We start from the raw sequence: 27103 nt of genomic DNA on the forward strand, positions 1-27103 counted from the left end.
AACTCCTGACCTTGTGATCCGCATGCCTCGGCCTTCCAAAGTGCTGGAATTACAGGCATGAGGAAACATGTTCTAAGAACCCCCACCTCCTCACCAGTAGCCCCCCAGAAACCCCAGTGTCCATCCCAGTGGATCCCCAGCATTGCTGGAAAGGCGGGCAGACCCCAGGACACACACTCAGCAGCCTGCACAACTGGGTCATTTTAAGTTTAGCTGGTCCTTGTTATTTATAGCAATTATGTTCTATAAAGCTGTAGGAACACTGAATTGGACATGAACACAGAACCATCGGTCCTAGGGGAAATATAGGGTTAGGTTCCTGCAAATCTCTGGTCACATTTTCATCAACTGATCAATATATAAACTTGTTTTATGTATGTTTCCATATAAAGACACCTTAGTGAATATATATATTTGTTTAATTAATACTGAACCATGGCCGACAGCATTGTAACTCATATCGGGACAAAGCTTATCTTAATGTGCATTTTCTCCATAAAGCACACCACCACCTTCTTGTGCTCAGAAGTACTAGACAGTTCTTCAGCACAACGCTTGGGGCCATACTAAACCATGAGATCCCTGAACAAAGAAGGGCCCCTAACAAAGACCCCACAAATGTGAAAAACGGTACTAAATCTCAAAAAGGACACTTGTTTACATACGAGGGTTGAAATAAGAAGACAGAGTATCACCTTGTTTGATCTCAGCTGGAAGCATGTACATGTGACTCAAATTGTAACTGCTCTGCACACGTCTCTGAATGTCCAGGAAAAATGCTTTGAGTACTGATTTTGGGGTTACAAATAAGTTTTAAGGAATAGGTAAATTAGCCAATATGGAATCTGCAAATAATGAGGACCCCCTGCATGTGACCTGAGGGAACTGGACTTCGTTTTCCTCCTCTGCTCTGAACAGGGCAGTCCCTACCCTGGTCTCCTTGAGCAATCTAAGTTTATGCCAGCCATCCCACTGGGACTGTGGCCCTCACTCTCACAGGCCTGTGTCCCAGCGTGGAGCTCCACGGTTAAATGCAGTCCCCTTTATAAGTTCATTTCTTTTGCCAGAAAACCATGCCTCAACATCTCCTTGAGAAATTCAAAAGCCTGTCTCCTATTGTGGGAAGGGAGAGGAGAAGCTGGAACCCAAGATTCCCAATGTCGCCAAGCTTATGACCCAGGAAACCGCAAGGGTAACTGAGTGTGGGGGGAAGGAAGCCGCCCCTCACAGGGCATATGTCCTCTATGTCCTCTATGGTGCAGCCCTTCTGCCACCTCACCCAGCAGAAGGCGCGGCGCGCAGCGAGCCTCACTGTGGACTGACGCTCCCCCCACCAGCAGAAGACGTGGCACAGTGTGCAGCGAGCCTCACCGTGGACTGACGTTCTCCCCCTTCGTGAACACATCAAAGTCCTCCCAGTGCAGCTTTAACTGTGGCCTCAAGAGGGTCTCCAATTTCTCTAGCTTCCCGCCTTTGGCAAACTGATGGAAGTCAAAATTGATCATAGGTGTGTCGCCTGCGTGGCAAGAAGCCCAGAGCAGCTTCTGAAAAGAGGAGGGGAGGGCGGTGAGGGGAGCAGAGGGAAGGAAGGGCAAGGAGGACAAGTTCCTTGCATAGCACTTGCCGCAGGACATGCTTTAGCTGGAAGCTCACAATGGACCAGGCAGTTAACCCTGAAAGGGAAGCACAGGACAAAGGTGCTGGGGGGACAAAACCCACACAGAGCATCTTGCCTGCGAAAGGGCAGAAGGTTCCCCTTGGACAAAAGAAGCCAGAGCAGGTGTGGTCCCCTGGGGAGATCATACTCCTGCAGGGCTCCCCAGAGGGCACAGGTGAGGAAGGACTGCTCTGTTCTTCAGGTGGCCCAGGCCCTCAGAGATAGCAGGGCTGCAACAGGCTGCAGAGCTCATAATCCAGCTCCCCGTTGCCCTGGTAACTGGCCCCAGCCTGCTGCATACCAGCCTCTGGTGGCTGTGCTCTGAAGAGACCAAGTCTCCAGCTGAAGTGGCCTAGGTGGGTCCCACATCCTGATGCTACTTCAGAATGGTCAGGGAGCCAGAGTGAAGGTGGAGACAGATGGGAAGCAGGGCAAGGGGCTGCTGATGACACCACGATGTCCTTAAGAGCCCTCCCTTCCATATGAGGCTTCCCTAGCCTGGCAGCTCCCTGGCTTTCTCCCCAGAGAGCCCCGTGATAAAGGACAAACTGTCCGCCTATCCAGGCCACCTGGCTTCCAGGCCTCTCACACCCTGTACCCATGCCCTTGTGGCTTCAGGTCAGGCCAGTCCAGCCTCTGCCCAGCCAGAGGTCCTAGTGACTTGGAAGGACTAGAAGAACTTGGGGGTCATCTGGTCTGACTCAAATGTGACCACCTGTGATAGGCCCGAGCATAAATCAATGCAATGCTGCCATCGTCAAGCAAGTCTCGCTGTGAGCAAGAAGCTGGAGGAGCCCAACAGTGCCTGGTGGCTCAGTGCCAATCATTCCGGAGCCAGTGCTTCATCTGGGCCCTGGGCCCTGGGCAGGCTGCCGGGCCGCCAACCTTGGTCTGGGCCGAACTGATGTGGCTGAGGACCATCCCAGGCAGGGCCATGACCCAGGTCTCCAGCTAGAGTACCCCTCCCTACCTGGCCAGGAGCCCACCCTTCCCTGTATGAGGTGGTTGCCATCTCCCGCCCTCACCAGTGCCGGGCACTTCACCCACTGATGGGAGGGGCCACAACTCAAGGCATAGGGGAAAAAGACTTGGGGTTCTTATTATTATTCTTATTTTTTGGCTTTCTTTTTTTTTTTTTTCCTTCTTCCTTCAAATTAGCAGCCAGCATCACTGCCAAGATGGGTGGGAAGGGAGACACTTCTGGAGCTTGTTGCTAATAGCAACAAACCAAACAGGAAAAGCAGGTCTGGCCAAATAAAATTGGCAACCAGGAAGTGCCGCTCTGAGCATGAGCATGTGGCATTTCTAAGCAGAGGGAAAGGCTCAGAGATCGCCCTCACCCCCAGTGAGGTGACTTCGAGCTCTCTCTGTAAGGGGTATCCTTGAGCTTTAAACAACGAGAATTTTCCTGTATGAGGCAGGGGACATGGAGGCTGGTAAAGGAACCAGGAACCTCCACGGCTCATTCTAGAACGTCTTGTGCCTGGGGAGCAGGGGGCGGGGCCTGGAGGCCTGGGATCCATGCACAGGGATAGACCCTGGCCAGGTGGGCGGAGTCTCTTGTTCCCATGGCTCTGTGACCCTGCCCAGGATCTCTGTCCAGGTTCACCAGGAAAAGCCCCCAGGGAACCCTGAAGGAGCCCACAGGAGCCCAGCAGGAGCAGGTCCAAGGAAGAAGGGGAAATTTGAAGGCCAGCGGGCAAGCAGGGGAAAGCCACAGAGGCTCCTGCTCCTGAGCCCTGAGGTCAGGTGCCCTGTGGGGCTGGGGGAGCTCACGCAGGACCAGCCAGGGCAGAAGAGGAGGCCTGCCTGCTCCTGAGCTGGACTGAGAGGGACTCCTTGAGAGGTCAGAAGCCCTCAAAGCCCCATGGGGAGGGTAAGGGACACATGGCTGGGGACAGGAAATGCTCTGTTTTGACTTTGGGCAAATTCTCTCAATCATTAGCTCACAGAAATTACACTCACTGGGCCGGGCGCAGTGGCTCATGCCTGTCATCCCAGTACTTTGGGAGGCTGAGGCGGGTGGATCACCTGAGGTTAGAAGTTCTTGACCAGCCTGACCAACATAGTAAAACCCCGTCTCTACTAAAAATACAAAAATTAGCCTGGTGTGATGGCAGGCGCCTGTAATCCCAGCTGCTCAGGAGGCCGAGGCAGGAGAATCACTTGGACCTGGGAGGCGGAGGTTGCAGTGAGCTGAGATTGCGCCACTGCACTCCAGCCTGGGTAACAAGAGTGAAACTCCATCTTAAAAAAAAAAAAAAAAAAAAAAAAGACATTACACTCAAACTGTATCAGGGCCCGAGTCACCGAGCACTGCCGTGTTCACTGGTCGGAACACTGGGGAAGCCTCAGGAAATGAAGCAGGGTTGGGCTTCAGCTCCAGTCCCTGCGGGAGCCACCTCCAGGCTCAAGGCTCCACCATGGCCACCCGCCGCCCAGCCCAGCCGTGGAGGGGACAACCAGGCCTTACCTTGAAGGCTCTGTTGAGCACCTCCTCTCCACCTCTGCTTCCCAGAAGGTTCACAACCACCTGCTGCCCGTACTGCTCCTTCAGAAGCACCATGTGCCTGCAAAGTCAGTGGGGTGGGCGTGATGCTGGGCACAGGCACAGGTGCAGACTCTGCCCTGTTCTGCCCGTGCCAGAGTCCAGGACCAGCTAGCCCCCATGACCCAAAGCGTGGAAAATGAGCCTGGGTGGAGAGAACCTGTCCCTCCCAGCTGTCATTATGACTAGCTAGTGTAGACTTCTACATGAGTTTGGAATCAGACAAAGGCTATGCTGGACTTTCTATAAAGCACCTCCCATTAAATCTAGAACACCTAACCTGACCTTCCATCAACAGAGTTTTGTTTCTGAGATAGGATCTCAGTGTGTTGTCCAGGCTAGAGTGCAGTGCCATGATCATAATTCACTGCTGCCTCAAACTCCTGGGCTCAAGCAATCCTCCCACCTCAGCCTCTCTAGCAGTAGGGACTATAGGTGCATGCCACCACATCTGGCTAATTTTTACTTATTTATTTTTCATAGAGACAGGGTCTTGCTATGTTGCTCAGGCTGGTCTCGAACTCTTGGCTTCAAGCAATCTTCCCACCTCAGCCTCCCAAAGTGTTGGGATTACAGGCATGAGCCACTGCGCCTGGCCTAGAGTCTTATACAGGCAATGTGCACATGTGTGAAATGAATTTCTTATCTTGCTTGGTACCCATCTTTCTCAAAACTAGAACAACTGGCAGGAGAGCTCTCAACTCAGCATCCTGTTTTCAATCTAAGTGCTGTATTTCATTATGCTAAACCACAACAAGGAGATAAAACAACTTGCAGGCTTTGGGAAATATTCCTTGTATTAGAAGCTACTTTCTAAATATGTATATTGGAATATTAGAGGGAGATTCCAATATTTATCCATGATTACCAGCTTTTTTAAAGTAACCTTACGTTTCAAATGTAAACATGTTGAAATGTAGTGCCTTAAACAAAACACAGGGAAATGATACAATGCAAAAAGCAGACGTCAAGTTATTATTTAATGGTGCAATCTTTAGGCCTAAATATAGAAAAAACACTGGAAGAAAACACATGATGTCAGAAGTGGTGGAATTTTATACGATTTCAGTTCTTTTCTTCTTTAAACATCTTTCTCTTTCCCAAATTTCTATAATGACATGTTTATGAGTGGAATTTTTTAAAGAGCTAATAATGATTATGAAAAAAATCATTTTTTTTCCTTACCCGATAAGAGAAAACATTCTCTTACTAACTTTAAGGGACAGTAGTGGAAAGAATATGGATTTTGAAGTGGGTGGTTTGAAGTTAGGCTCACCTGCTGACTCCCTGGCCTAAGGTAAGGGTGGGTGAGCACCCTCCCGGGCTGCTGTCTCCATGTGGATCTCCAGGCGGCCCTGGGGCGGGGCTGTGTGTGGCTCAGCCCTTGTGGGCTTTCTTTCGGGTCGGTCTGCCCAGAGAAGCTGCATCCCAGGCCTGGCTCTGACATGTGCAGGCTCTGCCCCCGGTGAGGGCGCCCACCTTGGCCACACATCCAAGCCACATCCCACGATGTGGCTCCTCAGAAACAAGGCCCGTTTCTGATCGCTGCCTGTCTCATTCCTGCCCCTTCTTCTCAATTGGTTCCAAAGCCCAGGGCCAGAGGAACTGCTGTTACTCATGATTACTCACTTTTCCTCATCATTACTCTATGCTGTCGCCAACCCCAAACTCCCCTGATCAAATGATTCATCCCCTCTGAGCTGGCTTCAACTACAGAGCAGGGCTACTTCCCCTCCTGCAGACAATGGCTAGGAGGACTAAAAAGACTAGTGAAAGTGACAAAGACAGTGCTTGGTGTGTGGGAGGTGGTTCTTCTTTCCTTTATTTTAAAATGCTCGTTATTGGTGAGCTGAGAGGCCCTGCTGACCCAGGGGATAAGGGAGCGCTGGCACCCAGGGCGTAAGGGAGCGCTGGCACCCAGGGGATAAGGGAGCGCTGGCACCCAGGGGATAAGGGAGCGCTGGCACCCAGGGGATAAGGGAGCACTGGCACCCAGGGTGTAAGGGGATAAGGGAGCACTGGCACCTAGGGGATAAGGGAGCGCTGGCACCCAGGGTGTAAGGGAGCACTGGTACCCAGGGGATAAGGGAGCACTGGCACCCAGGGGATAAGGGAGTGCTGGTACCCAGGGGATAAGGGAGCGCTGGCACCGGCAGCAAGGTCAGCAGCGTGCAGGCTTCTTCCTGGGTCACCCTGAGCACTGAGGCCTTTTTTTTCACTTCCCCTGCCCATGGGTTACTGTCATGGGAAGCTACTTGGAAAATAGGAGTTTTTCGGGACACTAAGGAATCAGATTTCCATTTGGAAGCATCCTTCTCATCTTCAGGGAGGGACCAAGAGTCCAGCACACGCTGATGTGCACAGTAGCCGCCCGCAGAGTGGGGCAGGGAAGGAGAAGGGCTTCACTGTCCTGCGAGCGGAGACTCAGGCACTGCCCTGTGAAAGGTTAACCCTTCCACAGAGACTCATCACCACACAGAGACGACAAGACCCTGCTGCAGCCAAAGGCCTGCTGCAAACAGCCCTCCTCAGATATGGAGCACGTAGAGCAAAGTGACAAGAGACAGCCTCGGCTAACAGGGGCACCCATGCGGCTCAGGCAAAGGAAAACAAGCATCCTCCGGGGAGAAAAACTATCCATGTGAAGGTTTTACAGGAAAATGAAAGGCTTTACTCTCGATGAAATCCATCAGAGAACCGCACGACTCTTGAGGGCGCAGTGATGTCCCAGAGAAGAGAATTGGGAAGCACCCAGGACAACGCACATGCCAGTCCAGGGACATCACTGGGGACCTGGGCAGCCTGCTTTCAGGGGGACCCACACGGTGCCCCACCGCGGCCACTAGGCAGACATGTCACCTTATTTCCAAATGTTTTCTCAAATGAGGGGAACATAGTCAGCAACGAACATGAAAGCAGCAGCTCCTGCAAGGGAATGGGAGGGCTCCTGCCTCCAGTCCAGTGTCGTGGGTAAGAAGCATTACAGAAGAGACTTCCTGGACACAGTAGCTGCCTGTAGAAAGACTCACCCTTTCAGCAGCTTGTCCTGTGATTTGCAGAAGAGATCTAAGTGTACCCCTAGATTTAGGAATGCTTTCCAAGGGGCAAGGCAGCCTCTGGGGTGCTTGTGAGAAGAGAGGGGTCTCATTCTCTGTGGTACGTGCATCTCACACACCACGCATTACGAGGATTCTGAAAAATCTACAGTCTATGCAAATGTGCTTCAACTAGATCTATGTATTTTTTAAGAAAGCTCCTAAACAGAGGAGGGTTTTTGAAGTGAACCCAGCATGACCCTTCCCTCTTGTTTGGTGTCAGCTTCAGGTAGAATTTTTTTGTTTTTTGTTTGTTTGTTTTGTTTTGAGATGGAGTCTCAGTTTGTCACCCAGGCGACCCCCTAAAATCTGAGCCACCGAGTTCAGCCAGGTAGAATTTCATTTTCAGTTTCGTGTTCACTATTTCCTAAGATAATTTAGTATAGATGAATGTCAACTGAAAGAACTCCATATGTAGAATGCTTAGGACATACTAAAAATGTTCTGGAAAAGGCAATGGTCTTGTCTATACTTGATTAAATATCTCTTTACAGAAAAAGCCCATTATACGTAACATGCTAATCAGGGGGTCACATGTGAGCTCATGCGACCAGCATTATGTTTAACGAGAGTATGAAAGCAAACTTAAAGTCTCAATAAAGCTTCAGGTAGAATGAGCCAAACACTTAAAACATTACTTTCGAGAATTTTTACTATATTCACTAAGACAATTTTAAAATATTGAGTACTTAGATTAAATAAGCAAATCTTTTAAGAAGCTATTATTTCAAATACATATTACAAATAGCTCAGCTTTTCTTAAGCAAGCTACAAAACAGTCATGTGTTATGATCCAATTTGTGTATTTAAATATATATATATAATGCCAAAATTGTTTTCTAGAATGACATGTAAAAAACTACTAATAGTAAAATCTCTGAGAGTGGTAACTGGGAGTTAGGGTACTTTTATTTTTCACTTTATACTTTTCTATACTTATATATTCTATATTATTTTAAAACAAAAACCAAACAGCTTCAAATATCCTATAATTTAGATTATCCCTTATTAACCAGGGAATAGAGATGAAGCCTCATTGCAAGAAACTGATAAGATAAAATAATTATAAAGTGCCACCTGAACATTCATTAATTTACCTTCAGGAAACCTGAGAACAAGTAAAAATCCCATTTTGTAATCTCCCTTCTTGCATAAAGGTCCAAAAAGAAAGCAGATTTAGATTCAGGGTTCAGGGTCCTCTCTTGCCCGTCGCACCCTATCCCTTGTGTCTGATGGGAGGATGACGTCTAAGGATGACAATGACAGGCTTGGATGGTGTCAGACAATCCCTACCTGTCGAAAGCAGGGGCGTTGGCTTCCAGGCCTCTGTGGAGTCTCAGATGATGGGAGCCAACCTAAAGCGAAGAGAAGTAACAATAGTGATTCTTCCTGCTCTGCAAAGCAAGGAGGCAGTGGTCTTTCCCATTCTCCTTCCTACTGTCAGCCAGGCTGCATGCGGCACCCACCAGGCCACCTCTGTGGTCTCTTCAGGGCTCAGGAAGGCTGAGCTCTCTGGATTCAGCTAACAGTGCTCCAAACTCAGGTTTAGGCACCTCGAGTCTGACTTTGCTGCTGCCCAGTCCTAACTGCAAAATGACCATGTCTGCTGCAATTCTTCCACAGACAGAAGATCCAGGGTAAGATTATGAGGCAGATGTCAGATCTAAGCTCTCTGATAGCACAGAGGTCAGGGAAGCCAACTAGGGAGACAGAAACTGCTTCTCAGCCTCCTTCATGCCTTCAGGGACACCAATTTTGCCCTAAAATCTGAGTCATCCTAATTATCAAATTTGCCTTATTATTTATTAATAGAACTATTTACTTAATACTCAACTTAGCTTAAAAAAACATTTAAAATATAGTCACTGGAGCCAGCTTAAAGGGGGCTTTCACTGGCCAAATCTGGGGCAATTTGAACTTCAAATTATACGAGGACAGTAATGGATAACCTGATGAATAAAATAGAAATCCATGAAGCTATACTGATGATAACTAGACGGATGAATAGATGGATGGATGGATGGATGGATGGATGGATGGATCGATGGATGGATAGATGGGTGGGTGGATGAATAGCTGAGTGGGTGGATGGATGGATGGATGGATGGATGGATGAATAGCTGAGTGGATGGGTAGGTGGGTGAGTGAGTGGATGGATAGATGGATGGACAGATGAATGGGTGGATGGCTGAATGGATGGATACTGGGTGGGTGGGTGGGTGGATGGATGGATGGATGGATGGGTGAATAGATGGGTGACTGAATGGATACATGGATGGGTGAATGGATCAGTGGATGGATAGAGGATGGATGGGTGGATGGATGAGTGCACGCATCAGTAGATAGATAGCTGGTGGATGGATAGACAGGTGAATGTGAGGATGGATGGATGGGTAAGTGAATGGGCAGATGAAAGATGGATAGGTAAGGGGGTGAGTGGGTGGGTGGATGGGTGGATAGATGGATGGGTAGATGGCTGGGTGGATTGATGGCTGGGTCACTGGATGGCTGGCTGGATGGATGACTGGCTGGATAGAGGGATGGGTGGACGGTGGGTAAAGTAGGTGGATGGGTGGATAGATAGGTGGATGATGGGTGGATGTGTGGACGAATGGATGGGTTAATGGGTGACAGATGGGTGAATCAGTGTGCAGGTGGGTGGGTGTGTAGGTGGGTGAATGGGGAACAAGAGAGGGCTCTATAGTAGAATACCAAGTGATAAATTTGGAGGAAATAATTTTTAAAAATCATCATTTTACAACTGTCATAGTAAATAATTGTTCAGCAAAAGTTATCTGTTGATGATAAATCTTAAGGGAAAGTTTAATGAGAAGCATGATACTAGCAGGGTCTCAAAGTGTCTCCCATAGATTGCTGATTAGTTGAAAGGGAAAACATATTAACCATAAGTGGAGAAACTGAGTAGCACCTTGACTGGGTGACCAAAATTAACATCACTAATGAGGGGCAGATGGACACCATGTGCCTCCAGACCAGGTACCCTGAGAAGGACACAGCATCATGTAGGCAGCACGCTGGCCAGGGATCCATACACTGAATGTGATTATAATGAAACACTAGGAAAACCTAAAGGTAGGGACTCTCAATTTCAAGGAAAAGAAGGCTTGCATTCTCCAAAAACATTAATGCTTTGAAAGACAGAAAGCCAAGGAACAGACGCAGATTAAAGGCTAGAGACATGGCAATAAAATGCAGTATGTGATGCTGGACTCAAGGGAGGAAAGGTGCTTCAAAGGACATCATTGAGACAAGTGATCAATTTGGAATATTGCCTGCAGATGAGACTGAAGTACTTCGTCAATGTTAAATTTCCCAAATGTGTACCTATGCTATGGTAATGTAGGACAGTATATTTTGCACTTAAGTAAAGAGACACTGATATGGTTTGGATGTGTGTCCCTTCCAAATCTCACGTTAAAACGTGACCTTCAGGGTTGGAGGTGGGGTGTGGTGGGAGATGTTTGGATCATATGGGCAGATCCCTCATGAATGGCTTGGTGACAACCCCATGGTAATGAATGAGTTTTTTGCTAGTTCACAGGAGAGCTGGTTGTTTAAAGGAGCCTGCAACCTCCCTTTCCTTGCTCCCTCCCTCATCATATGACACACTGGCTCCCCTTCCTCTTCCATCATGACTGTAAGCTTCCTGAGGCCCTCCCAAGAAGCAGATGCTGGCACCATGCTCCCTGTATAGCCTGCAGAACCATGAGCCAAATAAACCTCTTTCCTTGATAAATTACCCAGCCTCAGTTATTCCTTTACAGCAAGGCAAACGGACTGACACCGACGTGATATATGCAACCTACTCTCAAATGGTTCAAAAAATAACAACATGTGTGTGGCAAAAGGTTAAAATTGAGTGTATCTGGGTGAAGGACATATGGGAGCTCCCTCTTGTTCTTAAACTTTTTCTGTAGCTCTGAAATTATTTCAAGAATAAGTTGTTGAAAATGCACTCTTTAGTTTTGCTTCCATTTGAGTGTTGTAAATGCAGTGCCATCAGGTTTATCTGTGTTATGAGATGCAGCTATTACCATGCTTCACATATCATTTTATAACTCACCACTACAGATGATACAACTGCCCCATTGCAGACTCAAGAAAAGCACCCATCTAGAGAACTGGTTTCTCAGCAATAGATTTAGAGATTCCTTGGAGAAGGTTTCCTTTTCTTTTCTTCTTCTTTTTTTTTTTTTTTTCTTTGAGACAGGGTCTTACTCTGTTGCCCAGGCTGGAGTGCAGTGGTGCAATCACGGCTCACTGCAGCCTCAACCTCCCAGGTTCAAATTATCCTCCCATCTCAGCCTCCCAAGTAGCTGGGACTACAAGTGCGCACCACAACACCTGGTTAATTTTTTTTTTTTCGTATTTTTTGTAGAGATGGGGTTTCACCATGTTGCCCAAGTTGGTCTTGGATTCCCAGGCTCAAGTGATCCACCCACCTCGGCCTCTCAAAGTACTGAGATAAAGGCATGAGCCATTGTGCCTGGCCAGGTTTTTCTATATAAACAATTCAACAAAGTCCCAAATCTCTTTTGGTCCTAAGACACTTTGGTCACAGGCAAAATGAGTGCAAAATGAGGCATCTTGGCCGTTGGCTAATGGGAGCTCCTAAGAAAGGCTCACCCCAAACCCCGTCATTTTGCTGCCTGTGTTGCCTCTGTCCTTTATCCCCATGGCCATCAACACTTGGCTGAGGAAATCTCAGAGAATTTGAAAACTTTCATGGCCACACTGCCGAGAGGCCTGCTCCATCCTGCACCCTGAGGGAAGTTGGGGGGTCTGTGTACCCCTCAGCTACCCTCTGAGAGGTCACCAAGGGCTGAAACCCAAGAGAGGGGCTACCTGCTCTGTGTTGTCTGTCAGTCATCACAGGAAATCTCCCCTGGCTTCAGGGATGATTGGCAGCTGTTTGTAGGATCATTCCCATGGGAGCACAGTGAGCCGAGAATACAAGCTTGGCAGGCCAGGGCTGAGGAGCCTGGCTCTCCGTCATGACAAGTTCTATTACTGGACATGTCTAACGGCCTCTCCCTGAGTCATAACCTAAAGCCTCTTCTTTTAATTAGGCAGAAACTGTCACACAGATGACTGGACCTAGCAGTGTCCAATCCCCAGGCTCTATAGCTCCCCTGTTAACATATAAACTACATTATCAGTCAGCAGTCCATTCCTCAGTTACTGAGCACCCTCTGAGTCATCATGCCTTTGGGTATCGTGGAAAGGCAGGAAAGGGATGGGAGACGCTGAATCCTCTGCCCTGGGTGATGACACCTCACCAGGACCCCCATGGAAAGACCCAGAAGCACTTCAAAGTTTCTAACAAGTCTGCACAAGTGCAAATTAATTTGACAGAAACTATGCCCTTGAGTCCAGGGAGCAGGCAGCAAAGCACGGTGGAATGAGGTGCCTGCCTGTGATGGGGTCCCCTCAACCACATCATTGAGGACTCAGGGAACGTGGCAAGCAGATGGCACGCCCTGGAATCAGCTGCCCACAGCAGAAGGCACAGCCTGGACAGGGGCTGCAGCACATCTTTTCTGAGGCCTCGGGCCTGTCTTTCATCCTGGACTTAGACAACCCTTCCGTGTGGACAGGACTGGGCCCAACTGTCACAGGCATGGTCAATATCCCCTCAGTGGCTAGTCCAATATCACTGCTGACAACAAACCTTTCTACCTCGGAGCACTAAGAAGTCAGGAGCACCACCCCTAGGTGAATGACCAGAGCAGGGAATGGGAAGAAAGGATCTGTAAGTCTAGACCAGTGGTTCTCAAAGTATGGTCGTTGGACCTCCTCTGGGTGCTTGTTAGAAATGCAAAGTCCTGGGCCCACCCCAGATCTGCTGAGCCAGACTCTCCGGGGTGGGGCCAGGAATCTGTGTTTTAACAAGGCCTCCAGGAGATTCCTATGCACACAAGCTGAAGTTTGAGCGGTTCTGGTTTTGACTTATTTCTGGATTTGTTATGTTCCCTTTCGGCTCAGGATGCAAATGCCCACGAAGGGGTAGAAGGTATAACAAAGAAGACAGCTCCAGGGGCCGTGTGCACACCTGCTGAGCTGTGTCCATACCTGCAGAGCCAGGTACACACCTGCAGAGCCACGTGCATACAGGCAGAGGCATGTCCCCACCTGCAGAGCTGCATGTACACCTGCAGAGCCGTGTCCACACCTGCAGAGCTGCATGCATACCAGCAGAGGCACGTCCACACCTGCAGAGCCTCAGGGACACTGTGACCAGGCTCAGCTTGCCACAGCTGCTTCCTTGAGCTCAGGGCCTCAGGCTGAGTCCCTCCATCCCCTAAACAAGCTCTATTACTGGACTTGTCTAACTGCCTCTCCCTGAGTCATGACCCAAAGCTGCTTCTTTTAAGCAGGAGGAAAGGCAACACAGTGCGGCCTTGGGCAAAAGTGGAGGGGGAGCTGGGCCTCACGTTCTGTCCGGAGCTCACCCTTCCCCCATCACCCCATGCATCCCTTTCATCTGGGTTTCTTGGGCCTCATCTCCTTCCTCCCCTCTGTCCCGCTCCGACACTGACCAGTGTCCACCTTCTCTGGCGTCACCTAGTCCTGAGGTTACTGAGTGTCAGAAGCCACAGGCACGAGCTGCAGCTGGGGGCAGGGTCCACCACTGTCACTGCATTTTGTAGCTTCCCTTCTTCTTCACCCCATCCTTCTCCCCTCTGGGCAAAGGGCCAGCTACTCTTATCTGGCCCCTAAAGTCATTAGTTCAATCCTATAGACCAGAGACGAGTTAAGGGAGACAGCCATGAGGATAGTCAGGGTCTGGAGAACTCCTGGCTAAGGGAGTCCCAGCAGAATCTCGATCAGCACTCAAGAGGCCCAAAGATCGCAGACAGCACCTCCACGCCTCTCCCCTGCACCCTGACTTAAGGCTACCCAAAAATCTCAGCTCAACGGCCTCCCATCTGGCGTCTTTCCCCTCCAAACTAACACTTCCTAGACTTCTGTCTAATCATGTCTCCACCTCTCTTGCAGCCCTTTAGCACAGTGTCTGGTGTGTGCTGGAGCCAGCTCCTGCAGGCCTGCAAGCTGACTGTGCACCGAGCTGGTCCAACTCTGAGCTCAGCAATGCGAAGCTGGTAGGTTGAAACTGGCCATGATGGGAGAATTTACACCACAGCAATGGACAAATGCTACAAACCAAAGCTCCCTGTACCCAGTCTGACCCCAATAAAACTGGCTTGCCAGAACAGTACTGAGTGGTTCCCATATTTTCCTGCATGCTGGAGTCACCCATGGGTCTTCAAAAAGGACAGCTGCCTGGCTCCCGGCCCCAGATATTGTGACTTAATGTGTATGGTATCAACCTGGGTATCAGGATCTTTCAAGCTTCCCAGCGGAGTCTTCTGTGCAACAAGGTTGTGGAGTACTGCTTGAGTAGCTGCTGGTATGGGATGCAATCTCCTCAGTGCAGCATCCACAGGCTCTTGACCCAGCCGTGCTCACCTCTCCTATCTGTCCTCCCATTCCCTTCATGCCCAGGACTTCAAGAAGTTACCCAGTGATACTCCCTGATCACTGTGATATCAGGGGTTACAACACCTGCACCCACTGTTCCCTCTGCAAGGACTGCCTTCCTTGCCCGAGTGCTTCTTCCTCACCCCTCCCCAGTTTGGACCCTTGGGCAGCCCACCCCACACCCTCAGCCTGGGAGAGCTGCCCCGGGGGCCTCTCCCTTCCTCCAGCATGGCTCTATCCACACAACACTGCCATGTCCTGCCCCCTGCGCCCTGCAGGCAGGGACTGTATCTGATCCCTGGTGCCCCCTACACCTGGCAGATGCTCAGTGAATGTTTGGGATGAATAAATGGCTTCATCTGGGGTTACTGATTTACCATGAGTCTGTGAGGGATGAGAGATAAGATACCCCAGGAAGCTGTCTTCATGTCACTACATCTCACGGTGTCCCTGTCCCCATGAAGACAGGAGGAAACTCATTCAGTGCTCAGGACACCAAGAACCATGCTTCTTCTCCGGATGCCACCGGTGGTTTTATCTCCTGGGTGTTATCATTTGTTTCTATTAGTATCAATAGCAGCTGCCATTTTGAGTACTTTTTACATTCTAGATACTGTGTTAATTTTTTTTTTTTTTTTTTGGACAGAGTCGCACTCTGTTGACCAGCTGGGAGTGTGGTGGCACAATCTTGGCTCACTGCAAACTCTGCCTCCCAGGTTCAAGTGATTCTTCTGCCTCAGCCTCCTGAATAACTGGGATTACAGGAACCCACCACCACACCTGGCTAATTTTTGCATTTTTAGTGGGGACGGGATTTCACCATGTTGGCCAGGCTCATCTTAAACTCCTGACCTCAAGTGATTCGTCCACCTCGGCCTCCCAAATTACTGGAACTACAGGCGTGAGCCTCCACGCCCAGCCAAATTCTTATACTATGTTCTTTAATCCTCTCTAGAACACTATACGGGAGATATTGTTAGCCCCATTTTACAGAAAAGTAAACTAAGGCTTGGCACAGATAAGAGCCTCTCAAATACACATGGTTACGAAGCGGAGGAGCCAGAGTTTGAATTTGAGCCCAGGTCTGCAGAGCTTCAAAGCTCGTGCTCTGAGTCACTGTCATAAACTGGCTGTGACCGTGGTTCTTTCTGTGGTGGCTGTGGGAAAGCTTGGAACAAGTGTCAGATTCCTTCCCACGCACATGAGACCCATGGCACGCACTGTGGGCACCAATTCGACTCTTTCCCTGCATCCGGACCTCTTCACTTATTTTTGAAACTATTATACTACAAGCCATCTTGTGTCCTTTTTGGAACAAATAAAGGTACAAACACAGAAACGTGCCCATCCAGTGCCACAACTCCATAAACTTGGCAGGGAAGAGGCGAAGGTAGGGCAAGAGAGGTCTGCTCTACTCAGCATCCTCCTCCATTTGGTTCAGTTTCAGGAAACTTCAAAAGACAGACTGAACTCACCTTGGCAAGGCACGTGTCTGTACAGGCATATTAGGGTGAGGAAGCTTTTACAATGACCAGGGGAGCAAAGTTGTCAACCACAGACACAGATCATAAATAGATTCTTGAACTAGCTAGACTAGGGAGCAATTCGCTTTAAGGGTAAAATTTCAATGTGGCTATTTATAAACTGCACAACCCATTTACACAGTAAAAATGAAATTTATTAAAGGTACACGGCTGCTAGAAATGGAGTCAGGAAATCCTGAAAGTACCATTCCTGGGAAAACATGCAGACAGATCCTCATCCACGACCCTCTGCCCACCCCTGACCAGCCTGCTAGGCTCCTGGGTTTCCAACGGCAGCCATCAAGAAGGGACAGCATTGCAGCTGAATACGCCAGCTACTCACCCCAAAATCTGCACTTTTCATCTAACCTAAGTGAAGAAGGAAGAGAAAAAGTTCAAAGCGGAGAAAAATAACCATAAGCGGCCTTAGGCTTGATCGTGCCAGCTGAAGCCAGTGATGGTAGACCACCACTTCCTGCCACTCTCCTGGCCCCCTCTGAAGACGACTTCATCTCTCTTTGATGATGACTGGTGTTTAGAGGCTAAACACAGGTATGAGGCCCAAAGGTTAGCAAATCCTTAATAAGATTAAGGAACACTAAAACCTTCTGAAACTAGTTTTGAAGAAACCACGGACGCCGGGTACGATGGCTCACACCTGTAATCCTAACATTTTGGGAGGCCGAAGCGGGCAGATCACTTGAGGTCAGAAGTTCAAAACCAGCCTGGCCAATGTGATGAAACCCTGTCTCTACTAACAATACAAAAAATATTAGCCGGGCCTGGTGGTGGGTGCCTATAATCTCAACTACTTGTGAGGCTGAGGCAGGAGAATCACTTGAACCCAGGAGGTAGAGGTTGCAGTGAGCTGAGATCGCACCACTGCACTCCAGCCTGGGTGACAGAGCAAGACTCCGTCTCAAAAACAAAAAACAAAACAAAAACAAAAACAAAAAGAAGAAACCATGCAGGCTTTGGTGTAGCACAAGTGTTAGGAATTTAAGAGGGTGAAACAGCTGCCAAAAAGCTGAGATCTCAGGGTCCGCTGCTCCTGGCCCCTGACAGACCAAGGCACAGTCATCCCATGGCGGGTCCGGCTACATCTGAGGCAGCACGAAGGTCAAGGGGGAGACCAAAACGAAATCTCAGAGGGGAACGACAAAAAAAGGAGTGTCATTATTTAGATGAGGGAGATGAGAACATTGAGAGTCTCAGAAACAGGAGAGAAGGTGGCCAAAGGAGTTGGGAGGCCTTAGAGAAGACAAGAAGAGGGAACCAGAAGACTCCCTCCAAGGGCTGAAGGTGAGTCACACAGAGAAGAATCAGATTTACTCCTGCACACCCCAAAACACTCTAGAGTTGGACAGACGCAGCAGTGCAATACAGGAGGAACTCACCAAGAGTCAGAACCATCCCCAGTCGTGGCCTAGAGGACAGCCCTTTGGGGGTCCTGGAAGAAGGATCCCTGAACTGGCCAGGTGTGGTGGCTCATGCCTGTAATCCCAGCACTTTGGGAGGCTGAAGCAGGTGGATCACCTGAGGTCAGGAATTCGAGACCAGCCTGGCTAACATGGCAAAACCCCATCTCTACTAAAAACACAACAAAATTAGCTGGGCGTGGTGGTGGGCACCTGTAGTCCCAGCTATTCGGGAGGCTGAGGCAGGAGAACGGCTTGAACTCGGGAGGCGGATGTTGCAGTGAACCGAGATTGCACCACTGCACTCTAGCCTGGGCGACACAATGAGACTCCATCTCAAAAAAAAAGAAAGGAGGACGCTGAACTGAGAGTCACAGGGTGGAATGGATGAATTCCAAAAGGTCATTCCCAAATTCTAAGAGTCCCTCATGACCATCCCCCTAATTTTTGGATTTCTTACAAACTTTACATGAAACACAAGACGGTCTCCGTATCTCCTTTTTGTGCCATACTCATTCGATCAATTCTTTCATTCTCCTGAATACAGACCTCCAGAAGTTTCCAAAGGAAAACTCCATATTTAAAGAAAACCAGGTTTCAAAAACTCTTTTGGAATGTCTGGAATGGGAAATCTATAGATAAAGACAGTAGATGAACAGGCGAGTTGGCCTGAGGGAGACTTGGAGGGGATGGGAGAGACAGCTAATGGGGACAAAGTTTTTTTAGCGGTGATCAAAGTGTTCTATGATTAGATTACAGTGGTGGTTACACAACACTGTAAATGCAGTAAAAACACCAAGTTGTAGGCTTTAAATGGGTAAGTTATATTGCAATAAAACTGTTTTTCCATAAACCTCCTTTGGGCAGCCCTCCGGAGGAATTTCTGTGTCACCGCTGTCCTCAGGAGCAATTTCTCTGGAGGCTGTCAGTTATCTTGTGCACTGTGGTGGGCTCTTTCTAGTGGAAAGACTAAATGTTAATCAAGCCTTTTCCCCCTACCAGAGCACGGAGCCTAAACGGGACCTCCATTCATCTATCTCACTGCCCAGGCTGACCCAGTACTTCACCAGTGCTGTCAGTGCACTGTGCTGACAGCCATGGGGACAAGTGACTCACCTTGGCACAGGGTCAAGTCAAGGGCGAGGCTAAGAAGCTGAACCCAAGATGGGGGACTCTGAGTCCAGCACTGTCAAACAACCCCTGGAACCTGGCAGATGGCACTCTGGGCCCTGCTAGCCACTAGCTGGCAACCCTAATGCAGTCACACGAGAGCTGTCGGTAAGAAGAGCCAAGAGGCCACCAAAGCCCTGGCCGAGAGGCTTTCTGAAGGCACCCATGTCCCCTTGGGGCAGGGAGGAAGACTGGGGATTAGTGGGGAGGCCGCTCCAGTCCACTCAGCCCACAACCCACCTTGTTAGAGACCCTGGTGAACGAGGCAGCATGTCATTCCACTGACGACAAATGTGTTCTTGGAATGTATCCCCACCCTGCGCTCTTCCCAGGAGAAAGAATGCCAAATCTCTCTGGCACTGACCAGAGCCCAGCTTTGGACGGCAAGGGGTATTTTTAGAAACCACAGGAAAGCTGTGGAAGTCTCACGTGGCCCCACAACAGGCAGCACCGAGTGCCAGCCCTATGCAGCCACAGAGCCTTCCCGGAGCCCTTTATGAGAGTCACGGCTCTCAGAAACGTCCTCAGTACACCGAACTCAGGGTGTAACCTCAGGCAGCGCTACCCAAGCTCACTTCGCGGCACCCACTCAGCAGGCACCACAGCACCGTTCCCGAGTCAGCGGCTTCACACAGCACCCTTGCCGACCAGAAACAACAAAGTGGTGTGTTTTCTACACACATGCACGCATGCACACACACACACGTGTGCACACTTTGACAGCTCAGCTCCACACAACAGGGCTAAGGAAAAAGACTGGAAACTATGCCATGAAAGGAACATGTTAAAAGAACTCTTCCCCAGGTGTTGAAGGGAAGGGCAGGGCGGACAACATCACAAGGGGACATTTAAGTTTTTTCATGACCTACCTGAAGCCCTGGCTGCTCCCAGAACAGTGGAACGGAGCCTCTGATCTGGACAAAAGATGACACTCCATCGTCCATGTAAATCGTCTGTGGCACAAGGAAACAGAAAGGGAAAGGTATTCTTCAATGAAACCGAATGTCCTGGGCTGGGTAACGGGATCCGGCCGCCTGTGACCTGACACCAGCCAGAATGAAGGGCGGACGGTGGACTCCGGCGTCCTCTGCTCCCCCACCCGGCATGGCTGGCAGTGCGCCCTGACCTCTGGCCAGGTGCTGTGTGGGTGTACTGGCTGTCGATTAGCCTCTGAGGAGGGGGTCTGCTGGGGGTTGGGGCCTCCCAGGGTCTCCAGGAATTCACACTTCTAGGGCACAACCTTATCACCACCCTGAAAATCTCAGCAACAGCCCTCCGCTGCCCCCTGTGTGAACAGAAGCCGATGTGCTCTGGAATGTAACCTTCCTTTGAGCCCTCTATTTTTACCTTGGCGAATAGCTAAGCAGCAGAGAGCTATGAGAAAAGGACTGAATGAAATAAAATGCACCAGTGATAGCCAAAAGACCTCGCTGACTGTGCTAGCCGGTCTTGTACTTGACAAGACTCAACTTGACCTCATCCTTGGTCCTGGCCCTGCCCCACTGTGTTCTTAAAACACCACTCGGTTAACACACACAACACGGTTTCCACAAGCTTCCAGTGTGACAGCACCTGCGGAGAAAGAAATGATCCTTACACTTTAAGACATCTATCTCCTCCCCACCCACACGTACAGCTATTTCAGAGTGTGCCTGCAGGCCTCCAATGATGCTGGAGTGCAAGGGAGTTTTAAAAGGACAAGAAGTACGATCCTGAGCGCCAGCAGGGGCAGGCGGCGGCACTTATCAGATGCGGGGCCTTTATCTGTGCAACTCTAGCCTGGTCTGGCAGGGTGGCCCGGGCGCTGCTGTGGTCCTTACCTTTCCTCACCACCCTGCTCCCTTACAGGGTAGCTTTCCATACGGGCGAGATCATGCTCAGATCACGCAGGAATGAGTCATTCTGCAGTGGAGGACCTGAAAATTAGAGCCACTGTTTCCCTGGACCACAGGAATAACAGGAGCCTGGTATCTACATTGTCAAACTAGAATTCTATCCTTTAATCTCCAAAGGGAAAAAGCGTGCGTTAAGAACTTGCTGTCTGTTTCCAGGTATTGAGTACCAGCAAAGTTGTTACACTCCATTCTTCTACTAACAAAACAGAATAAAATAGCAGGTTGCTTGAACGGCTGCAGACATAGTTGGCTACCATGAAATTAGGTATACACAATTGACCAGCGTGTGTGCCCTGCATAGGCCCAGGTTCCTGGAAAAGAAACCAACTAGGCCAACATTGGTATGTAAAGACAATGTTTAACAATATCCAGGCCGGGCACGGTGGCTTACGCCTATACTCCCACCACTTTGGGAGGCCAAGGTGGGAGGCTGGCTTGAGCCCAAAAGTTCAAGACCAGCCTAGGTAATAAAGTGAGACCCCCATCTCTACAAAAACAATTTTTAAAAAGTTAGCTGGGTATGGTGGAATATGCCTGTAGTCCCAGCTACTCAGGAGACTGAGGCAAGATCACTCGAGCCCAGGAGGACGAGGCTGCAGTGAGCTATGATTGCACCACTGCACTTCAGCTGGGGCAAGAGAGCGAGATCCAAAAACCACCAAACAACAACAAAAACCAATGCCCATGATCTATTTACGCTGAGGAATGTCTCCCTTCACTCTGACTGCCATGTGCTAACAATGCCACTTCCAGCATCACACCAGGCTCCTCCCAAGCTGAGAACTGCTCAGAACCAGCTTCTGAAAACACCGAGGGTCATCAGTGCTCTGTATGCCCCTCCCCTGCCCACACTGGAGCAAGAAGAAAGTTTTCCACCCCGTCCTCCACAGGGAAGTAGGCGACATCTGCACCCCATCCTATCACCAGGACTGCCTTCTTTGTTCCCAAGGTGATGGGCATAACTAGATCTGTTTCCATTCTGGGTGAACAACTTTTAACACCAGTGAAGAAGTGATGTCTCACCTCACAGATGCCATTCTGACAGAGGGCTCTTGGGGTGGGGAGGCAGGACAGAGAGTGGAAGCAGGAGAGACAGTGGGCTCTGGTATTAGCACAAGTTGGGTCTGACAGCCACTTTGCAAACCCCCATTTGTCCAGCAGGGTGGCCCTGGGCACATCACTTAGCCATCCTCAGCCTCGGTTTCCCTCTCTCTACAGGAAGTTCATGTCACCTTGAGCACAGAGAAGGGATGAGCTCTGAGGAGTAAGTGAGGGGGTGTAGTCCTAGCACAGTAGCCACTCGAAAACGAAGCTGTTTTCTCTTCCCCAGAGGCACTGACGCTATGAGTATGCACAAGGGCACCTGCTGCCGTCGGAGAGAGTTTGGGCCCTGGGAGGAAGGAGGGATCCAAGAAGGAACAGACAAGACGTGGGAGGGAGACCAGGAAGAGCAGTGGGGCCACATAAGGAAAAGACGGAGGCCCATGCCAGTGCTGTGATGAGGCCAGGCCAGTGCCTAGATCCCAGACTGAGCAGCCGGAGGGCGACCCTGAGTGACGCTTCCAGAGCAGTGGGAACAGAAACCTAATGGCCATAAAAAGAGAGGGGCGAGGCAGGAAAACTCACAGGTGTGCATATACCTTCTATCTGAAAGGCTTTCTGCTGACCTTCTACTTCCGGATACAGTGTCTGCAAACCAATTATCTCCAAGTCTGCATTCCTGGGAGGACACGCAGTCATCCTAACCTCCCTGAATGAGTCAGTGGCCTTATCTTGAAGAACCAAATATTTATCTTACATCTTTTTTTTTTTTTTTTTTTTTTTTTTTAATAGACTGAGGGGACTTTTTGTCTTGTTTTTCTGCGTGGTGAGTCAGCACTGCAGAGCAAGCCCACCAGCTATGACTCAGCAGAGCCAAAAAGACTCAAGGCTTTCTCCCATGGACGCTGAGATGCTATCTACACATGCACACATGTGTGCGTGCACACACACAACACATGCACCACCCACACACGTGTGTATACAACACACAAATGCACACACTGCACATATACACATAACACAAGGCACACACGCCACACACATGCATACACAAACGCACAACACATACAACATGTACAACACATAAATGCACATACCGCGCACACACTGTGCACACACACCCCGCGCACACACACACAGCCTGCCTTAAGGAAGGAAGAGATTATTTATTCCTCCTAAGAAACATGTTAAACTAAAGCAAAAGCGGAGGGTGCCACAGGGCCCCCCTTTTCTGGCTCCCTGAGAATTAATTCCTGAGAAGCTGATCCACCTGCCAAGAGTCTCCACCACAGGGAGCCAGTCTGCTCCTGGTCTGGTCCCACCATTTGTTTGCCAGACGATGACCACACAGCCGCCTGTGCGCACACTCCACTTTCAAATGGCCAGCAGGCCCGCCTGGGGGATCCTGTTTCCTCTGCAGGGGCCCCAGGCCAGTGTGACCTGCGGGCGGCACCACAAGGGGCTGACCGGCCTCCCCAGCACAGTCCTTCCTACTGGAGGCTCAGCACTCATTTCCTCAAAGTTGCTCCCTGCACCCTGGGGCGAGGCCACCGAGACGCAGAGCCTGCCACTTCCTCAGCTGTCAGGTGGACGGGGAGGCCACGCTGTGCTACCAGAATGCGTCTACCCGACTCTGTCCATAGGAGCATGGTAAAGGTCTTCAGAAGCATCAGACAGTCTGCTCCTGTACCATAAGCAAAGCTGCGAGATGCATATGGAGGGCTCATGACACGGTCCCAACCCAGGCCCTCAGCTGTGACTTTGCAAACTCAAGGGGGTAGGATGTGCCAGGCTCCCCTGAGGGACCTCTCCAGGATCCCAGCAAATCACTGGCATCTGAAATAGGTGAATCTCAACAGGGTCCCAGGCAGATTCCCCTGCAGACCAGGCAGCCCGATCCTCACGGGGTGCTTCCCTGAGCTCAGCGAGGACCTGCAGGCCGAGCCTTGCTCCACTCTCCCAACTCATCCGAGAAGAACCGTCCTCAGCAGGCGGCCGTGGAGCCAGGGAGCGCCGCGGGGCTGCCGCTTCACAGGAGCATATTAACTGTGCGTTCCACTTAAAGATGTGTTTTGTGTTTTAAAAACGAACTTAGATCAACGTAAGCATCTGTACTGCTATCGAGTGACATAAAAATATTCAGTGACTCCAGAGACAGAAAGCGAGGGGTTCCCTTGGCATATACAAGTGAGGCAACATGAGTTTCTTGCTTTTGGGGAACAGTCACTTCCCTGCAGCCATCTCTACTCCTCCTGCCTCCATAATGTTTTAGAAAAGGGGCTGTCACGCCTGTGTTGTTTGGCTTGGAGGAAGGCTCATCCCCAACCAGGCCCGTGTCCTGGTCCCATGTGTGCAGGAAGCATGAACCCTCTCTGCTCCTCCAGTTCACCTGTGTTTCTTTCTGCTCCATGCCCCTCCTGCCTGGGCTACGTGCAGCACACGCTTCTCCTGCCCTGGCTCTGCTGTGCTTCCCCTCGCCCTCCAGGCAGGGGTCACTAGCTGAACACCACCTATCACAAGTACCACCTGGAAGGGCAGCAGCGCCTGCCAGGGCCAGCTTCACCTGTCCCACTCCTGCTGTGCCCCCGTTACACCACCACTGCCCCTTGTGCCCACCTACCTGTGAGCAGAGCCTGGGACCTGGCAGGCTCAGTCAGGCTTTGCTGAAGGCCCATGCGGACAACCCTGGACTCAGCGCTGGGAAGTGATGGCTCCCATTCCTGGGTAGCCAGGCTGTCCGGGGTCTCCGATGGATGGGCCAGCCCGGGCACCTCCAGGCTCATCAGCACAGCCTGAAACGTACGCACCCAACCAAGAGCTACTGTGGGTACAGGGCCACCTTCCCAGAACCTCGCTATGTGTCTCTTGTTAACAAAGTCACCACGGGTTAAGTTATGCTCTCTAGGTGGGGCGGGGGCAGTGTCCGCAGCTGCTGCATCCATGGGTGAGTGGCAGGTGGTGGTGCCCAGCTGTCTGTCAATCACTGCTGCTCCTGGGCGTGAGGTTGGGTGGGGACTTCATGGACAGCAGCCCTCTCTAGCCCAGAGGACGAAAAGGGACAAAAAACACACACTAGGAAGCCCACAAAGACTTATGGGAGCCAAGAAATCTCTCCCCAGCCCCGACAAGGGAGGTGGAGGCCATGTCAGCAGCATCGGGCTGTACCCCAGGAGCTGGAAGGGCAGGCTGTTCACATCTCTACGGCCTTGCCAGGCTGCCCGAGGTGGGAGATTCAGGAGATGTGGGGGCAAGATCCCTGCCTCTGAGCTCTAACAAGCAAGCTGGCAACACAGGAGACAAACGCCAGTCAGCAGGCACGCGACACGACGTGGCCGGAGCCAAGGCCCAGCCTGGTCTGTGGCAGGGCTTGCTGGTCTGTAAAAGTGAGAAAGCAAAGATGGCAGCGAGAGTTCTCACCGGGCCACAGGCGCTGCCTATAAAGCACACTCCTCTAACAGGAGCTGGCATCTGCGTCCCAGGGTGAGCTGTGCCCCTTCCAAAAACCATATGGTGAAGTCCAAACTCTAGTACTTCAGAGCTTGTTTGGAAATAGGGTCTTTGCAGGAGTAACAGGTTAAGATGAGGACAGCTGGAGTAGGGTGGGTCCCTGATCCAGTACGACTGGAGTCCTTGAGAGACACAGGCGGAGGAGGACACATGAAGACGGAGGCAGAGATGGACAGATGCTTGCCAGGGGCCACCAGGAGCTGGGGGTGGTGCTCGGAAGGGTCCTCCCTGGGGGGCTTCGAAGAGACAGCGGCCCTGCCGATGCCTGGATTGCAGACTTCCAGCCTCCAGAACTGGGAGAGAATAAGTGTGCTGTTTTCAGCCACCCAGTTTGGGGTACTTTATTACGGGCAGTACCAGGACACTCATGCAGTTTGCTTTCATTATCCGTGTTAGAATGTCCAGTGCTTTAGGAAGGACAGTGATGCTAAAGGACAGTGGTTCCCAGGGACTTACTTGATGAGATGCAATAAATGAGACCCCAAGTCTTCAAATACTGGTTGAAATCCAAAACTAGTATTTTAAATAAAAGTTAAAAATAAAAGGAAAGTGGTAACGAAGTGCGGCAGGGAAGGGACTCTCTCCATGCAGACATCAGCCAGAAAAGAGGAAACCACCCGGCTGGGCCACAGCTTCTCTCTCTCTCCTCTTTTTACACATTTAACTTTTATTTTAAGTTCAGGGGTACATGTGAAGGTTTGTTACACAGGTAAACTCATGTCATGTGGGTTTGTTGTACAGGTTATTTTGTCGCCCAGGTATCAAGCCTCGTAGCGCCCATTAGTTACTTTTCCTGATCCTCTCCCTCCTCCCACCCTCCATCCTCCACCCTCTGATAGGCCCCAGTGTGTGTTGTTCCCCTCTTCGTATCTGTGTGTTCTCATCATTTAGCTCCCACTTGTGAGAACATGTGGTGTTTGGTTTTCTGCTCCTGCCTTAGTTTGCTTAGGGTAATGGCCTCCAGCTGCATCCATGTTGCTGCAAAGGACATGATCTCATTTCTTTTTTATGACTGCATAGTATTCCATGCTGTATACGCACCACATTTTCTTTATCCAGTCTACCACTGATGGACATTCAGGTTGATTCCACGTCTTTGTTATAGTGAACAGGTCTCTGAGGAATCACCACACTGTTTTGCACAATGGTGGAACTAATTTACACTCCCACCAACAGTGTGTAAGCGTTCCTTTTTCTCTGCAAACTTGCTAGCATCTGTTATTGACTTTTTAATAATAGGCATTATTGTATGAGGAGGTATCTCATTTCACACAAGTCAAATAATATTCACACAAGTCAAACAATAGCCATTTGACTTGTGTGAGGGGGTATCTCATTGTGGTTTTGATTCTCATTTCCCTAATGATCAGTGATGTTAAGCTTTTTTCCATGATTGCTGGCCGCATGTGTGTCTTCTTTTGAAAAGTGTCTGTTTATGTCCTTTGCCCAGTTTTTAATTTTTTTTTTTCTTGGAAATTTGTTTAAGTTCCTTATAGATGCTGGGTGTTAGACCTTTGTCAGATGCATAGTTTGCAAAAATTTTCTCCCTTTCTGTAGGTTGCCTGTTCACTCTGTTGATAGTTTCTTCAGCTATGCAGAAGCTCTTTAGTTTGATTAGATCCACAATCCTCAAAATAATAAGAGCCATCTATGACAAACCCACAGCCAACATCATACTGAATGTGCAAAAACTGAAAACCAACGCAGGACAAAGATGCCCTCTCTCACCACTCCTATTTAACATAT

General features: G+C 50.0%; 1 protein-coding gene across 4 annotated transcripts in view; it reads right to left on the reverse strand.

Moving 5' to 3' along the window:
- Positions 1-27103, reverse strand: part of SYNJ2 (synaptojanin 2) — a 115838-nt gene that overhangs the window by 36635 nt on the left and 52100 nt on the right. For all 4 annotated transcript variants that reach the window (XM_008007697.3, XM_008007693.3, XM_038001143.2 and 1 more), the window contains 4 exons: positions 19784-19867; positions 8594-8655; positions 4131-4227; positions 1372-1544 (listed from right to left, as the gene is read on the reverse strand). In XM_008007697.3, coding sequence (XP_008005888.3) covers positions 1372-1544; positions 4131-4227; positions 8594-8655; positions 19784-19858 — 407 coding nt within the window. In that variant the 5' untranslated portion in view covers positions 19859-19867. The remainder of the gene's footprint in view (positions 1-1371; positions 1545-4130; positions 4228-8593; positions 8656-19783; positions 19868-27103) is intronic.

Source organism: Chlorocebus sabaeus, chromosome 13, assembly GCF_047675955.1.
Source record: "Chlorocebus sabaeus isolate Y175 chromosome 13, mChlSab1.0.hap1, whole genome shotgun sequence".
Classification (NCBI taxonomy): Eukaryota; Metazoa; Chordata; class Mammalia; order Primates; family Cercopithecidae; genus Chlorocebus; species Chlorocebus sabaeus.